This window comes from Tribolium castaneum, chromosome 8 (assembly GCF_031307605.1).
Source record: "Tribolium castaneum strain GA2 chromosome 8, icTriCast1.1, whole genome shotgun sequence".
Classification (NCBI taxonomy): domain Eukaryota; kingdom Metazoa; phylum Arthropoda; class Insecta; order Coleoptera; family Tenebrionidae; genus Tribolium; species Tribolium castaneum.
In genome coordinates this window covers 15,391,923-15,409,315 of record NC_087401.1, presented here as the reverse complement: position 1 = coordinate 15,409,315, position 17,393 = coordinate 15,391,923, and the positions used below count along the sequence as shown (strand labels likewise).

Below are 17,393 nucleotides of genomic sequence, written 5' to 3'. Positions count from 1 at the left end.
GGGAATCACATAAAATTGCAACTTGTACACTTTTACATGTATTTATTTAAATATTTCAAGTTTAATACTGTTCTGAACATATACAGTGCACAACTTTAATAGTATAAAACTAAAGCTGTTTTATTGTAAATACAAAAAAGGCATACATTAATTGATACGTATTGAATGAAACAGCGAATTGCTTGAAGAGAAACACACACAATACCCGAAAATAACTCCAAACATACAAAAATATATTTTGCAAAATGAGATCTTACGAGAGAGAACTGAACTGAAGCCTTGAATTATTGTTACCTGTTTACTAAACTACGTCTCTATCACAACTGATTTCAGTAAACTCATCGTTGAACAAACTTAGGCCTAGAATCTGAGTTATGTCGCTACTAGATTAACCATTCGATAATCTAATAAAAAATTAAATCTTTGATATAGGTAAGACTAGGTGAGTGTTGTTAGCGTTTTAAAAACCTGTCAGGGCAACATTCAAACGAAAAAATCCCCACCGTATAGTATTGACTAGTAATTCACGCAGTGACTTAACAATTAATTTTACAATGGCGTTTCTTTCCTCCAATGAAAACTGTTCGTTTTTGTACTCGGATTCGCGCCGGACGTTGATTTCCTCAAGTTGGCGGCGGCCGTGTCCAGCCCATTCTTCACATTCGCCACCAATCGCAGCGCTGGATTCGTCACAATACCGTTACGTTTCGGCTTCTGACTGCTAACACACAATCGTCAAACACGACTACCAACCGTAGTTACAAACCCACCTAGATTTCGAATTCGACTCATTGTTCTGCTGGTCACCCTTCTTGTTTCCCACGCCGATACCGCTCGAGTTACCCAGAATGATGCGCATGTGGGTGTCGCGCGCGAAATGCGTGTCGGGCGCCTTGGCGAAGTTGTTATGCCGCAGCACCGGCTGGTAGATGTTCATAGCGCCTGTAAATTCTGAAATTTTGGCAAAGTCGGTACAGGTTCCTGTAATTTTTTACAGATTCCTGTAATTTTTGTACATACGTACCGAACATGTTAGGCGTGTCGTGAACGGGACTGAGCGGCGGCGACGCGTAGATGGGACTCTGTGGCTCGCTTTGCAGCGGCGATAGTAATTTACTCAACGGTCTCGTTTTGCCACCCCTTGTGCATTGTTGCAACTGTTGGGTGAAAGACATAGGTTGTGAGTTTTGCGAGTTGTCCCTCTGGCGGTCGCCATGCCGACTCGAGTGACTGGACCCAGTCAAGTTCGAGCTCGATTTCGAATTTGAACTGTGATTCCCCAGCGACACCATTGAGCGTCTCTGCTGGTCACACCAGTCCTGGTTTCCGGGATATAGCACAGCACACGATGGTTTAGTCTCAGCTGTCGAAGCTGATGTTATTGAGTTGGCACTACTGCTCGTATGTGCCATTTTGTGTGACCTGGCGTTGTACTCCTCCAAGAGTCTCACCACACCACGGTGGCCTGATTTCGCGGCCACTCTTAAGGCGTTGCGTCCGCAAGCATCAGAGTGGTTTGGGTCGGCGCCGTGCTCCAGTAGCGCCACCACACACAATTCATGGCCTTCTTGGGCGGCGATGCCCAAAGCTGTGGCTCCTTGATTGCATGTGTGGTCTGGTAAGGCTCCATGTTCAAGGAGTAGCTTAACAATGTCGCTGTGACCTTGCCAACTGGCCGAATGCAAGGCCGTGCGATTTTCAAGGTCGCAAGCGTCCACTTGACACTTGCCATAGGTGAGGAGCAGGGAGACCATTTCAGTGTGGCCTTGCCAGGAGGAGACGTGAAGGGGCGTCCGACCCTGTATACAATAAAAAATCACAAAAAAAATCAGCAAAAAAAACAGAACTTGCCTCCAAGTCACGTGTCTCAACATCAGCCCTTTGTTGAATAAAATATTTGGACATGGCTAACCGATTATCCAGTGCTAAAACATATAAAGTGCTCCTACCGTCCGCATCTTTAGAGTCAATATCAGCCCCGTGAGTCGTCAACAACTGTACAACTTCATAATGACCCTCCAGTGCTGCCAACCTGAATTAATATCGTCATTACAAACTAACTAAAAAAAAACACACAAACCTTAAGGCAGTTTTGCCATCATGTGGCCTCTGATCAATCGGCGCGTTATACTTATCTAAAAACATACTAACTAAAGCTGCGTGCCCCCCTTGTGCCGCTAAGGCAAGCGGTGCTTTGCCCTCATTATCAGTCTCATCAATCCGTGCCCCCGCCTCCAGCAACGCCTCACAAACATCCTGATGCCCTAAAACAACCAATCAAGACTTGACCCCGCCTCCGACCACACCCACCTTCAAACGCCGCATAATGCAGTGGCGTCCACCCGGAATTATCCCGATGTTGTTCATCCAACCCCCGATCCAACAACTGTCTCACAACTTCGACACACCCTTGTGCCGCCGCCACTGACAAAACCGTCCGACCTTCCCCATCCATCGAATCGATACAACACCCCCAAAACAACAAAAGCGCCACCACGGGGGCGTGGCCCATACTCGCCGCCGCCCATAAGGGACTCCGCCCACTGTGGTCGCAATGATCCACGTCGGCTTCGTTCTCCAATAGCAGCTCGCACACGTCTTTGTGGCCTTCGAACGAGGCGACCAATAGGGGCGTCATGCCCTCTTTGTCGCGGTGGTCGACGGTGGCGCCGCGCTCTAGAAGCGTCGAGACGACGTTGACGCCCGGCGTCCGAGGGGCGCATAACGCGGCTACGGACAGGGCCGTTCGGCCGTCGGCGTCGGCGTGATTGACGTCGGCGCCGTAGTCAAGGAGGTGTTCGACGATTTCGCTGTGGCCCATGTAGGCGGCGGCGATGAGGGCCGTCCGGCCCTCGTGGTCGGTTAGGTTGACGTTGGCGCCGTGTTGGAGGAGGATCTTGACGATTTCCTCGTGGCCGGACCAGGCAGCCGCACGTAAAGCGGTGCGATTTTCGGCGTCGACGCTGTCCAAGGCGCAGCCGTGCTCCACCAGGAGTTCGACCACTTCGGTGTGGCCGCCCCAGGCGGCGGCGCGCAGAGGGGTCCAGCCGTCCACGTCGGCCTGGTCGGCGTTGGCGCCCGCCTCCAACAACACCTACACATTTGAACACACCTCTTACATTTTTGGGGTTATGCAACCAATTATACAACCATTTGCCAAAAGTCCGAATGTAATGACTTTGTCGAGTCTTAAATCGCTAAATCTGTTCGTGTATGAGCTCAGAATACATTTTCGTGCTAAAAATGCCTTAAATTAAACATTAAATTAGGTTTGATTTCTATGAAAATTAAACCATGTGTTACGCTAAGAATCGAGTTATCTGCAAAAATTGAACAAAAAATTCGAAATTAGCAAACTTGTAATTATTTTGACCTGTTTGAAGTAGAGACTTTATCGAAATTGTCTTTACCTTGGGATATTGTTCAATAAATAACACACTAACTTGTGATGCAACCAGCTATACACCAGACTAGTTGGTATTGCAGATAGTTTTTTATTCACTTTCAATGAATTAGTTATGCATTGTTGAAACAAAACAAAACGCATCACTAATGTGCGTTAATTACATTTGTACACTTGTGTTCCGTTATTTCTTCCTGTTCGTGTTTTTCTCACAGTGTTGTAACGTTTGTTTAATTGTTAATATATTCGTCACGCTTGACGTGATCTTCATTTAAATTGCTCAATTAAATGTGCTGTTTTTTGGTCGACTCTAATTCGAGTCATTGGATTTTATTAATGACGCTGATCTTTGTTTAACGAGAGGAATCGATCAAGCAAACAATCTAATTTAATTAATTAATCTAAATAAAAAATAATTAAACTAAGACAAATAGAGCAGGAAATTTAATTATATTTAATTATAAAAATCGAGTGACACATTCTCGGGTCCGTTTTTTGAGAAAATAATTTTGGTCAGAACCGCATCTTGGAATCGTCTTTTGTTTTCGACTTATAAGCAAAAGTTGACATTTTGGCAAAATCTTCAAAAATTCATATCTTCCTTATTATAAAAGATACACATTTGAAACAAAGACATTATAAAGGCACTTTTTGACGGAGAATTTGGTAATGTTATCAGCGATTTTTTCCAACCATTCGTTTAACTGTAATAACATAAAGTTGTATTTTTTTAAATAAGAATCATGGTTGGCTATGACATTTTCGAAAAGCTTATTTTTTTCTGAACTGAAAACAATATAAATACAGTTTGATATTTTTATATACTTTTGATAAAGAATATATATTTAAAATATTTTAAAGTAGTTGGCCATGGAAAAATTATTTCACATAAAAGGTGTGAATAATCTAGAAATTTTGTGAACGGTTATCAAAGAAGCTGTTAAATTTATTTTCAATTAAACAAATACACGATTTTAATTACATAAAAAATGTGCCGAAAATTGAAATTTATTTGATGACATTTGGATTTTGAATTAATTAGTGTTTAAAAAATAATTAAATAATAAATACTTCAGTAATACATTTTTCATAGTTTGAATTAAAAATCCAAATTTTTTTTTTCATGGCCTACTATAAACAAGCGAAACGTTTTGTTTTTTTAAATTTTAATTTAAAAATAATGTATCACACAAATAGACATATGACATCAGAAAAAAATAAACTTTTAAAAAATGTCATAGCCAACTATGATTCCTATTTAAAAAAGTCAACTTTATGTTATTACAGCTAAACGAATAATTAGAAAAAATCGCTGATAACATTACTAAATTCTCCGTTAAAAAGTGCCTTTATAATGTCAATGTTTCAAATCTGTATTTTTTATAATAAGGAAGATATGAATTGTTTAAGATTTCGCTAAAATGTCAACTTTTGTGAGTTATTTTCGCCTCCTCCTAGTATATAGTTCCCCGTATTAAGAACCATGTAAAAGTGTTTACATAAAGTTTACTTTAGTAGCAATTTTCTTTTACTACCGATACACGTAGTGTAAATGAGGTAATAAAAACGTAACCGTCTCTATTACTCACTTTACGGTGATGAAAATTCCACACGAGTTGTAAAACGCACAAAATCGTCCTCAAAAAAATCATACACAATTTACTTGCTTCACAAATATTTAAGTAATTATCGGTCCATTTTGAAAAAATACAGTTTCCTACCTTAACGACCTGCGCCTGCCCCAGCCTGGCTGCCACATGCAGGGCAGCTTGTCCGTGCAGATCGTGCAGATCAAACAGCGGTTCTGGACTTTGTTCACTCGACGTCGACGCCAAAGACATCTGCTAACAAAAACCCAACAAAACAATAAACAATTTCCCGCAAAATCGCCACAATAACGCAAAAAATTCCCACACACTCACTTGACTTTCATATTCGCATCCTTCAACGTCTGGCTGCTCAACAGCGCCTGCCTCTAGCAGCAATTTCAGGACTTTGGGGTCGGTTGGTAGGAAGGCCCCAAAGTTGACTCCGGCCATTTCGTTGCCCTCCAGAAGGCACTCTTCGACGTTACAACCGCTCAAAATGAGCCAAAGTACGGTCAAAGTGTGCACGTCAAGGATGGTTTTGTTGGGCTCGAGGGTGCTGCTGACGGTTGATGGGTCGTCGGTTTTTACCATTTCGGTTTTTTTGATTTTGTTCACTTCCGCATAGATGGGGTTCTTGTCCACGGTGGGGCTCTTGAGGTTGACGTTGTCGAATTTATCGGTGATTTCGTCGAGGCTGTTCTCCGTTTCGATAAAGCTGGTCTCAAGAGCCCCTTCAATTTAATTTTAATTATTACAATCGATAACATGTGGGAAAAAACTTTCTTTCAGTTTTGTTTGTTGGCTCTCTTTTTCTAAATTATTCAGGAGCGAGTATCGATTATAATTAATAAGTGAAGACAATGGTAATAAAAATCCACTAAATTAGCACTAATTGCTTTGGATGTTCTACAAAGGCTGTGAAAAAATTTCTAAATTTATTTGTAAAATAGAATAATAAAAAAAGTTATTACGTGGTTATTGTCCATATGAACCTGACTAATACGACCACCTTAACCTTCGTGGACAAAATGAGTCATTTAAATAGTTAAAAAGCCATTAAATATTAACCAAAAAGTAACGTTGTACTTGAAATTTTCCGACATTGTTAAAAAATTGCAATTTTTTCTTAACGATTTTTACAGTAAATCAACTTGCAAATCAAAAAAAACTGTGGATTTTGCTGATTTTGAGACCCTACCAAATTTAGGACACTAATTAGTAATTGGAAGTTTTATTATCTTTTTTAATGTTAATACCCTATGATTGTTTTTTTTATTTCATGAGTTAGTCCATCAATTTATTATTTTTCTCTCAAATATCAAATTTTTTTGTATGTTTTGTTAAGTACAAAGTTTATTCTAATTTTTTTTAAACAAATTTTAAGAAACTAGAAGTCAAATGTATTTTTTTTCCAAAATTGTAATCATGTGGAAGAGACAAAACAGTAGTTTTGCGAATAGATTTTTTCGAGAAAGCATAAAGTCAAGTCAAAAAAAAAACAACCAAATAATCACTTAGCGACATATTTTCAAAATTACTCTTTGTAAAAGTTGAAAAAGTTTATTACAAATGCTTTTAGAAATTACCAAAAGTATAAAAAATCAATACAGACAGAGATTTTTTCAAATGATTCATTTTACTTTTTAATTCTTAACAATTTAAAAAGAATTAACTAATGCCATTGATTAACCTATTTTACATTTATTTTTAATTTATTTAATATTTAAAATTTTATATATTTAATTATTATTGCACAAAATCGCTTAATAAGTTAGCCAATAAATAACAAAATTATGTCAAAAATGACATTATTTTTGCAAGTTCTGAGGATTTAAACACGTTTTTAGACAAAAAATTATTTTTTTCCTGTTTTTATTAAACTAGAACTGAAAAATCACCAAATTTGATCGAAAATGACCACAAAAAGAAGCGATTATTCAGCAAAAACTTAATTATTGTGTCAAATTTCTTAAAAAGTAAGCCAATAAATCACAGAATTATGTCAAAAATGACATTATTTTTGCAAATTTTGAAGATATAAATACGTTTTTAGACCAAAAATCAAGTTTTTTTTCCTGTTTTTTATTAAAATAGAACGAAAAAATCACCAAATTTGGTCGAAAATGACCAAAAATTTACCTTTTCTGAGCGTTTATTCAACAGAAACTCAATTATTGTGCAAAATTTCTTAAAAAATAAGCCAATAAATCACAGAATTACGTCAAAAATGACATTATTTTTGCAAATTTTGAAAATTTAAATAGGTTTTTAGACCAAAAATCAAGTTTTTTTCCTGTTTTTTATTAAAGTAGAACGAAAAAATCACCAAATTTGGTCGAAAATGACCAAAAATTTACCTTTTCTGAGCGTTTATTCAACAGAAACTCAATTATTGTGTAAAATTTCTTAAAAAATAAGCCAATAAGTCACAGACTTACGTCAAAAATGACATTATCTTTGCAAATTTTGAAAATTTAAATAGGTTTTTAGACCAAAAATCAAGTTTTTTTCCTGTTTTTTATTAAAGTAGAACGAAAAAATCACCAAATTTGGTCGAAAATGACCAAAAATTTACCTTTTCTGAGCGTTTATTCAGCAAAAACTTAATTATTGCCCCAAATTTCTTAAAAAGTAAGCCAATAAATCACAAAATTATGTCAAAAATGACATTATTTTTGCAAGTTCTGAGAATTTAAACACATTTTTAGACCAAAAATCAAGTTTTTTCCACTGGTTTTTTAACCTAGAACGCTAAATGAGTCGAAGATAATTATATTATATATTAAATATTAGTAAATTATTAAATATTTTGATTAAAAAAAATATAATTAATAAATGCTAATGCGAAAGAATGATTGAACGGCCAAAAAATTGTATATTCAGTGCCAAAAAAAAACTTTTCACGATAGAAAATTATCACAAACGACACTTTAAGAACAATGTAATAGAAATTAACAATAAAAACGCAAAAATCAACGACAAAATAGTACAAATTAACGAAATAACAACAAAAAAAACCGCCGTAGTTTTCTGTTATTCCAAAATAAAATAAGATGCATTAACTAATAACAAAAAAAAATATTTGATTGAAAAAAAAATACAAAATACTAGTCCTTGTTTTATTACTAATATTTTTTTTTCGTCATGTTGGCATTCTAAACCCGTTTTTTTGTCATTGGTTTACTTATTATTTTTGCAAACCGCATCAGTAACATAAAACACTATTTTCTATACGATTTCTTGGGTATAAAATTCCTAGTGCCAATATACAGGATTATTCATATTAATGCACAAATATATGAGCCTCAAAAAAAACATTTTTTTGCATAATAACTTGAAAAATTTGGTACAGTTATTAAAAAGAACAAGCCTTTTGATCAGATAATTGCAAAAACCGAATACATGTACACAGTTCGTTTTTAAACCACACTCAGTTCACTATATGTATTTGCGCAATTTTTTATGACAGGATTATTTGCACGTTTTTACATGTAAAAAAAATAACAAATAAGAAAACAAAAAAAAATATTTTTAGGCTAACTCGACGCCAACATTTTTGAATAACCCTGTATATTTCCCTTTTTTTCAAATATCCTTAAATACACAATTTTTTCGACTCACCTGTCACTTCCTTCTCCTCAAACTTGGTCAGCTCCTGCAAGGCCTTCAAATCGGCGTAAATCTCCGTGGACGTCTTCTCCAGCGAGTTCTCCCCTTGGTGCTTCTCTTGCGACAACTTATACATCAACGTTGGGCATTTCTGTGTCGGTTTTTCGTTCAAATACTGCTCCATCCGCGTCAAATGAAACGCATAATCGTAGATCTCCTGATTGTTCAAATACTTGGCGTGCAGCGTGTAGTACATGGCAAGGATGCAATGCCCGTGAAAAATATTACACAAGTACTTCTGAGTGCAGTGTTTAATATCCAGCAACCACTCGGTGAACGAATGGTGAAACAAGCGAATCGCGCCCGACTTCGACACCACGATAATCCGCCTTAAGAGATTAAACCGCTTCTTGAAGTCATCCTGTGTCATTTTCGGGTTGTACACTTTGATGATGTCGAACAGCAGCGCCTCGTTGAGCGCACACTTCGCCGCAAGGATCACATTCAGCAACTGCTGGACTTTGGCGAACTGTCTCCGGTTGAAGAGTCTCTGACACAGCCACAAATAGAGCCCGTTTAGCGTGCCGGGAATCTCGCGAACTTCCCGCAGAACGATGAAATTGTCCGAAACGCCGTCCAGAACCTTCTCCAAGTAGAGAAAGCAGCCGTTGCTTTTGATGTGCAATTGGTTGAGCATTTCGGCCGTGTCGCGACTTATATGTTGACGCAGACTGTTCTCCTGGTCCAGTCTTGCCAGAATGTACTGTTGGACGTCGCGCACAACTTGCGATTTGCGCAAATCGTCCAGACTCAGTTTACGGAAGCCGGTGAACATTTTCGCTATGCTTTTCGATTGCTTGCGGGCGGTGCACACGAGGAGGAGCCACTGGGGGAACAGGTGGTGGTGATTGGCCAGCAACTCGGCGATCGTTTTTGATTGGGAGCTGCGCTCACGTGGCTTCGAACGCGTCAGCGTCGAATTGGAGTAGACGAACGAGTGCTCGTCGATCGAATCAATCAGAATAAAGAGCGAGGTTTTGGGCGGGTCGATCTCCAGGAGGGGGAACAGCAACGCCCTCTTGAGACAATCATCAGGGTTCAATTCTATATTTTTGGCCCTTAGGGCGATTTGTATCTCAGGGTCGGACTTCAACTTATCCAAATACGCATCAGCAATCAACGTGCGGGGATTCACCGGTAGCACCACCTCATTTTTTTTCTCCAAAGTTGGTGACACTGTCTCACTGTACAGTTCACTCACGTGTTCAGAGTCAGTCTTTTCTTGGGTCAATTTCCGGCGCATGCTGCGCTCTTTGTGGCTTTCGGTCGAATGGTTCAGGATTTGGGTGACTAAGGAGCGGACGAATTCGCTCAAGGAGAGGCTTTTCTCGTTGTGGCCTTGGAGGAAGTGGTAGCAGAGGAGGCGGCGGTTGAGGGCGCGTTGTTGGCGGCCGCTGGGGCCCTGCGATGGCCAACACAGTTCGGAGCAAAAGGTCGTTTTGCCGCAACCGGAGCCGCCGAGGAGAAGGGCGCCACATGTTTTGGAGACGGGACGTTGGTCGAGGCAATGTGATAGCTTTTGGAAGGCCCATTTGCGGCAATAGAATTTTTTGCGGTCGTCGTGTTGTTGCGACATTTTGGCTACATTATTGCGATCACCTGGGGCGGGGTGATGGTGTGGGGGGGTTTATTGCCATTGGGGGGCCATTGCAGGGGGGCTACCTGAGGTTAACGCCTGGAAATGAGAGAGAAATGCATAACAAAAAAGGCGAAAACATCATTTTATTGCTAAACGTTATTAAAAGTAGAAATTCCTCAGTTTTTTCTAAACCCCTTTGTTCTTAATTCTTCTCAAGATTCTACATTCTTTTGTAGTTTTTTTAATGGATACTTCTAGATTTTTTTCTAGAACATTTACAAAAAGCGATAACACGATTTTATTTATTGCTAAATGTTTTGAAAAGTTCTAAAATTAAATTTCTCTAGATTTCTTTAGAAATTCTTTAATTTTTTCTAAGCTCTTCTTTACTTTATTCTAAATTCTTCTCAAGATTCTATATACTTTTGTAATTTTTTTGATGGATCCTTCAAGATTTTTTCTAGAACTTCTAAATTCTCCTTTAGATCTGTCTGTTTCTTTTCAAAATTCTTCTTTAAAAATTCATAAATTTTTTCTATGCTCTGTACTTTGTTTTAAATTCTTCTCAAGATTCTACATCCTTTTGTAATTATTTTGATGGATCCTTCAAGATTTTTTCTAGAACTTCTAAATTCTCCTTTAGATCTGTCTGTTTCTTTTCAAAATCCTTCTGTAGTGTAGTGTAGAATAAATTCTTCTAGATTCTACATAATACACTCTTCTCTAGATTTTCCTTAAAAATCTTCCTGATCTAGTAAATTTCTTCTAGAATTTACATTTTTTTTTAGATTTCACTCGTTTCTTTCTGTTTTTCGTCTTTAAATATTTTATGAATTATTTTCTACACCTTACTTAAAATTATTTTATAAACAATTCTGTAGATTTTTCTCTAGACTATCATTATTAATGATTATTTCCAACTTCTTTTTGGGTTCTTTTATGAACTTTTCTCAACATTTTTCTTTAGTATCTGTACTGTTTATACTCTTCTCTAAAATAAATTCTTTTTGGTTTTCCAGATTGTTTTTTAAATCCTTCCCTACTTCTACTTTATATACTCTTCAGATTCTTTTATAAACTTTGTAATTCTTCTAGATCTTCCAAATTCTCTTTTAGACACTTGTACGGTTTCATTTAGAATTCTTCTAAATTATTTTTTGACATTGCTTCTAAAATGATCTGTAACTTTTTTGGATTTCTCATTGATAATCTTCTGAATTTCTGTATAGATCTAAAATCAGGACTCTTCTTTCATTTTTTTATAATTTTTTTCTCTAGAATTATTTTTACGCCCTAGTCAAGATTCATGCACAAACACTTCTTTGTATAATTACTTTATACATTGTTTTTTTAGTTTTCTAAATTTCTTTCTATGTCATTGTTTAGATTCTGCATTAGTTTCTGGTTTATCTAAATTTAGATTCCTTTTTAGTTCACCTTCAAATTATTTGTTAAAATTTTGGTTTCTTCTACTTTAGATACTCCTCTAGGTGTGGACCTATCTAAATTTTCCAAATTCTCTTTTAGAGTCTTCGACAGTTTCGCTTAGAATTTTTTTTAAATTGTTCACTAATACTTTCTAAATTTCTGTATAGATGTAAAATCAGTTGCCTCTTCTTTAAATATTTTATAATTCTTCTCTAAAATAATTATCTAGAATCTACTCTAGAACACTTCTTTGCATAATTACTTTTTTCCTAGTTTTTTTTTATTTTCTAACCTGGTTTATTTTTCTTTTAAAAATTCTCCTGTCGACTCTAAAAATTTTCGCTACATACCAACTCATTAGCACTTATATGCAAATTCCCTTCGAATTTATTTTTTAAATCCTTTGCTGTATTTTCTTTAGATTTTTTATTCCTTTTTTTAATTCTTTCCTTTTTTTAGTTTCTTCGGTAGATTTTTTTACCAAATTATTTTCTTCTTTCTTCTCAAAATTTTTCACTAAGCTTTTAGCAACATTTTTCAAAATTTTCCAGATGTGTTTATAAATAATTTTCTTTTTTATTTTTTTATAATTTATTTTTCCAAATTACTACTATAACAGATATGTATTTAAAACAAGTAGGAGACAATAAACATTCATGAGGTAAGCTCACGTAATTTTAAAACTTCCTCACCTTTATATCAAGCCAATTATTTTAACACAACAAAAAAAAACATTCTGTTCATTTTTGTTTTCCTCATTTTCATAAAAACAAGGTAATAAGTATTCAAATCGTCATTATTATTTGCATGGTGACAAACAACAAAAAAGAAAAACCCGAAATGTATTAAAATAAAAATATTAAATTTTGGATTTTTTGCCAGAGCCACCTGTGATACGATATGGAGCATTCCTGGCAACTTGATTTCAAAATCGCAGGCTTCGCATAAATGTTTTACGAATTTATTTCATTTAACCAAGATGTGAAAACATTGGATTAACAATTAACCTCAATTATTTAATGTTAGTCGCGCCTTTTTCGAAACCTTGGCACACAATATTCAAATAAGTCAAAACTTTATCGCAAATGCGACATTTTGCATATTCGTATAAAGATAAAAAATTACGCCCGATTCCCACACAAATAATCCAACAATCGCCATGAACACCACCATCGAAATTCTAACAATCATCATTTTGACAATTTTCTGCTTCTACAAATGGAAATTCAGTTACTGGAAAAGCCGGAAAATCCCATACCTCGACCCGAAATTTCCATTCGGAAACGTAAGTAACCCGTTTTTCATGAAGGAAAAAGTCGGCATGACTTTGGCCCGCTTTTACAACGACATGAAACAAAGAGGGTGGAAATACGGGGGGTTTTATTTCGGGGTTTCCCCCATCTGTCTAATCGTCGATCCTGACCTCATCAAAAATATAGTCACGCGTGATTTTGAGCATTTTGTCGACCGTGGTGTGTATTTTAACGAAAAAGACGACCCTTTGAGCGGACACCTTGCCAATCTAGACGGCCAGAAGTGGAAAAACATGCGCAGAAAACTAAACCCGACTTTCTCGGCGTCTAAGACGAAAAACATGTTCCCGATTGTAAAATTCTGTGTGGAAAATATGATGGAAAAAGTGAAAAGTTGTTACGAAAACGCCCACAAGTGTTGTAACATCAACGAGGTCTTCCCCGCGTTTTCCATCAACGTGATCTGTTCGTGCGCCTTCGGCTTGCAGGAGGAAAACGCGCTTTTCAAAGCCTACGCTGACGAGTGCGTCAGTTGGACAAAGTACAAGTACTTGGTCCAGATTTTGGCCACGTTTTTCGACAAAACGGCCAAAAGAATGGGAATCACGACAGTGCCACGAAATGCGGCCAAGTTTTTCATGAAAGTGGTAACAGACAGTGTCAAATATCGGGAGGAAAACGATTACGTCCGGAGTGATTTTATGCAATTGTTGATCGAAATGAAAAAGCAAAACCAACTGACTATTGAGGAAATCGCCGCTCAATGTTTCGTGTTTTTCATCGCCGGTTTCGAAACGTCTTCGGCCACTCTAACGTTCGCTTTATACGAACTTGCAAAAAACCAAAACTTGCAAAATGTGGCACGTGACGAGATTTTGGCCAATTGTCCCAACGAAATCACGTACGACTCGCTTGCCGACTTGAAATTTTTAGACCAAGTGGTTGATGGTTGGTATTTTTTTGTTTTGTTTTTGGTTTTGTGAAATAATTTTGTAGAAACTTTACGCAAATACCCGCCACTGTTGTACGTGACCAGACAGTGTGTTAAAAATTATAAGATCCCAGACGAGGATGTTGTTATCGAAAAAGGGACTTTGGTGGCGATCCCCATTTCGGCGCTGCATTCCGATGAGGAGTTTTATCCCAAGCCGGAAACGTTCGAACCGGAGCGATTTAGCAAAACTGAGAAAAGTTTGAGACATCCTTATACGTTTCTGCCGTTTGGCGAAGGGCCAAGAATGTGTATTGGTCCGTTTTGTGTTACGATAATTGGCAAAAATTTTATAATTTGTTACAGGTAAACGGTTCGGTTTGTTGGAAGTTAAGTTAGCGCTGACTTGTTTACTGAAAAATTACAAATTTTCGGTCAATTGCAAAACTAAGGAGCCGTTAGCCATGAGAGTGGATACGGTTGTTTTGGCGCCCAAAGATGAGATTTGGTTAGACTTAGAAAAAATATAATAAAATTCAATTAAAAAAAAGTACGTTGTTTTTTTTGCGTAGATTCGTCTCTACGTAATTGTCTAAAAAATTTTTCAGACTACACACATAATCTTCTTTGTGCTTAATTTTCTCTAGATTTTTCGTTGAAATTATTTCAAATTTTTGTGTAGATTCGTTTTTAAATAATTACTTTCTAAACTCTTTCCCGGATTCGTTACCAAATGGTTCTAATTTTTTTTCTAGACATTTCTCTAGTTTACTCTTTAAAATTCTCTAAATTCGTCTTTGATTCTTTTCTATATTCTTCTCTAGATTTTCCTTTAGACTTCACTCAGAATCTTCTCCGTTTAGACTTTTTTTACATTCCTTTTTCTCTCAATTCCTCTTTGATTATTTCTTAAATTCTTCTCTAGATTTTTGTGTAGATTTCATCTTAAATAATGATTTTCTAAATCGTTTTTTGATTTTCTAAATTCTTCTCCAGGTATTTCTTTAGAACTTTAAAACTATGTGGATTTATTTGTCTCTTGATTTTCCTCTAAATTAATTCGAATTATATTCTATACTCTTCTCTAGATTCTTCTTTGACTCTTCAAATTCTTCTCATTTTTCTCTATATTATTCTTCATAATAATTATTTACTACACTATTCTATCGATTCTAGTTTATTTTTTTTTAGAACTTTCAACTATATAGAAAATTGATTTTAGTTTCTTTTCTAAATTATTCTCTAAGTGTTTCTTACGATATTTTTCTAAATAATTTTTGAGATTATGCTTTGATTTTTCGAAATTCTTCTCTAGATTCTATTATATACTCCCCTTTAGTTTTTTTCTAGATTTTCCTATAAATATTCCTTTTAAAAATGTCTTCAAATATTCCTCTAGAATATTCGTTTTGGTGTCTTGATTTTTCTCTAGATTTCTGTTTCGAATTATTTTCTATACTTATGCCTAAATTCTTCTTTCTAATTTCTTCTCCAAATTTTCTTTTAGACTATTCAAAATATTCTCTATGTAGTTTTTTTTCTACATTCCTTTTTCCCTCAATTCCTCTTTGATTATTTCTTAAATTTTTCTCCAGATTTTTGTGTAGATTTTATCTTAAATAATGATTTTCTAAACCCTTTTTTGATTTTATAAATTCTTCTTCAGGTATTTCTTTAGAACTTTAGAACTATGTGGATTTATTTGTCTCTTGATTTTCCTCTAAATTCTTTCGAATTATATTCTACACTCTTCTCTAGATTCTTCTTTGATTCTTTTCAAATTCTTCTCATTTTTCTCTATATTATTCTTCATAATAATTATTTACTACACTATTAATTTTTTTTTAGAACTTTTAGCTATATAGAAAATAGATTTTAGTTTCTTTCCTAAATTATTCTCTAAGTGTTTCGTACGATATTTCTTTAAATAATTTTTGAGATTATGCTTTGATTTTTCGAAATTCTTCTCTAGATTCTATTACATACTCCCCTTTAGTTTTTTTCTAGATTTTCCTATAAATATTCCTTTTAAAAATGTCTTCAAATATTGCTCTAGAATATTCGTTTTGGTGTCTTGATTTTTCTCTAGATTTCTGTTTCGAATTATTTTCTATACTTATCCCTAAATTCTTCTTTCTAATTTCTTCTCCAGATTTTCTTTTAGATTCTTCTCCGTGTAGATTTTTCACTATATATTCTTTCTTGAAATTATTTACTACACTATTCTCTCAATTCTGATTATTTTTTAATTTTCTCTCTTGATTTTTGTGTACATTCTTTTGTAAGTAATTGTTTTCTAAATTGTTTTTGGATTCTTCTCCAAATTTTCTGGAGGCTGTATATAAGTATTTTATTAAATTCTTTTCTGATAATGATTCGATTTTTTCTCTTAGTTCCTCCTAATTATTAGTATTATTATTAGATTTCGCAATCTTTTAAAAAAGTAGTATTTAAAACAAACAAAATAATATAAAAAAAACTCGAATTTTTGAATTTTATTTTTGAAAAAAGTCAGTCGCCAAACTTTATATATAAACCGTTCCACGTTGTTAAAATAACATCACACCTCATTTTAATTCCAAGAACAATCATCGATGAATACAAAACAATTTAAAAATAAATTTCTTTGTCAAAATTCGCCAAACAATTTATCGTACATTGAACAGTTGTAACATCCTTATCGTAACTAACTGCTAAAGCAATAAATACGATTGTGTCACATATTCGTATAATTATCGCGACAAAATTGCAAAAAACAATTTCAGCGAGTATTTGGCCGCCAGATGTTGCCGCCTGTGCACATGTCGTGCACTTTTCAACCTCATACAGGGTGTTTGAACGCACTTATCTAATCCAAATTGTGCAACAACAACACCAAACCGCGACAAGTCTTTATTTGGCAGCACCTCAAGCACTCAATTAATTAGCGGCTGAATTTGTCTCATTAGACACAGCCCGCAAATTGTGTAATTACTCCAACCCACATTATTACATCACACAGCCAGTTTCCTCAAAATAACGCCCCAAAGGCCGGGAAAACAATTACGATTTCATCGAATTTCGCTCGATGAGTCACATCAGCTGGGCCGCGGAAGCCAAGAAAACAAATTCACGAATTAACGAGAGGATAAATTGGACTTTTAAGGTCAACACTGACTCATAGGCCAATGTAAAAGGACAGTTTACGGCCAAAAATTTGCCATTAAAAGATTAATTAATCCAATCGCGCAAATTGACTCGGAACGACCGGAAGAAGAGCCCCGAAGGGTAATAACAAGAAAACGAAAATAAATAAAGCTAAAAATAACCATTTGTATGCATTTTGACACCCACACCATTTTTCAACTGATAAGCGCGCTAAAAATAGCACTTACCCCAAATGTCGAGATAAAGTCGCTCGTCGTGGCCTAATCGTCGCCGAAAACACACAATTTTCATTAAATTCGCGTTTTTTCTGTAATGTTTTATTAATTTCTTGGTTATGACAATGTCGCGGCTGTCACTGGCGCGGTGGCGTCGCTAGAGGGCGCCGCGGCGCGGG

General features: G+C 35.8%; 2 protein-coding genes across 5 annotated transcripts; one reads left to right on the top strand and one right to left on the bottom strand.

The window, feature by feature from the left end:
* Nucleotides 1–22: 22 nt before the first annotated feature.
* LOC657418 (uncharacterized protein) lies at nt 23–17,383 on the bottom strand. 4 transcript variants are annotated; one of them, XM_008192082.3, is made up of 10 exons: nt 17,227–17,383; nt 8,614–10,336; nt 5,326–5,723; nt 5,125–5,247; nt 2,311–3,094; nt 2,081–2,264; nt 1,852–2,032; nt 1,025–1,799; nt 771–951; nt 23–721 (listed from the first exon to the last, which is right to left on the bottom strand). In XM_008192082.3, the coding sequence occupies exons 2-10, from the start codon at nt 10,235–10,237 to the stop codon at nt 550–552; spliced, it is 4,422 nt and encodes a 1,473-aa protein (XP_008190304.1). In that variant the 5' UTR covers nt 10,238–10,336; nt 17,227–17,383; the 3' UTR covers nt 23–549. The 4 variants fall into 4 exon arrangements, with proteins under 4 accessions (XP_008190304.1, XP_008190308.1, XP_008190317.1 ...); XM_008192086.3 differs by having other exon boundaries at nt 23–718; XM_008192095.3 differs by having other exon boundaries at nt 771–942.
* On the top strand, nt 12,796–14,402 carry LOC657498 (cytochrome P450 6BN1). The gene is made up of 3 exons (XM_963955.4): nt 12,796–13,869; nt 13,918–14,169; nt 14,219–14,402. Exons 1-3 carry the CDS (start codon nt 12,828–12,830, stop codon nt 14,380–14,382), a joined length of 1,458 nt encoding a protein of 485 aa, XP_969048.1. The 5' UTR covers nt 12,796–12,827; the 3' UTR covers nt 14,383–14,402.
* Nucleotides 17,384–17,393: the final 10 nt, after the last annotated feature.

Excerpts from the sequence above, each read along its gene's own strand:
- LOC657418 (XM_008192082.3), bottom strand. The coding sequence starts at position 10,237 with ATGTCGCAACAACACGACGACCGCAAAAAATTCTATTGCCGCAAATGG. Across the intron at positions 2,265-2,310 it reads GCATTATGCGGCGTTTGAAG|GGCATCAGGATGTTTGTGAG; the intron begins GTGGGTGTGGTC and ends TGGTTGTTTTAG. Across the intron at positions 722-770 it reads GAGTCGAATTCGAAATCTAG|CAGTCAGAAGCCGAAACGTA; the intron begins GTGGGTTTGTAA and ends ATTGTGTGTTAG.
- LOC657498 (XM_963955.4), top strand. The coding sequence starts at position 12,828 with ATGAACACCACCATCGAAATTCTAACAATCATCATTTTGACAATTTTC. Across the intron at positions 13,870-13,917 it reads TTTAGACCAAGTGGTTGATG|AAACTTTACGCAAATACCCG; the intron begins GTTGGTATTTTT and ends ATAATTTTGTAG. Across the intron at positions 14,170-14,218 it reads AGGGCCAAGAATGTGTATTG|GTAAACGGTTCGGTTTGTTG; the intron begins GTCCGTTTTGTG and ends AATTTGTTACAG.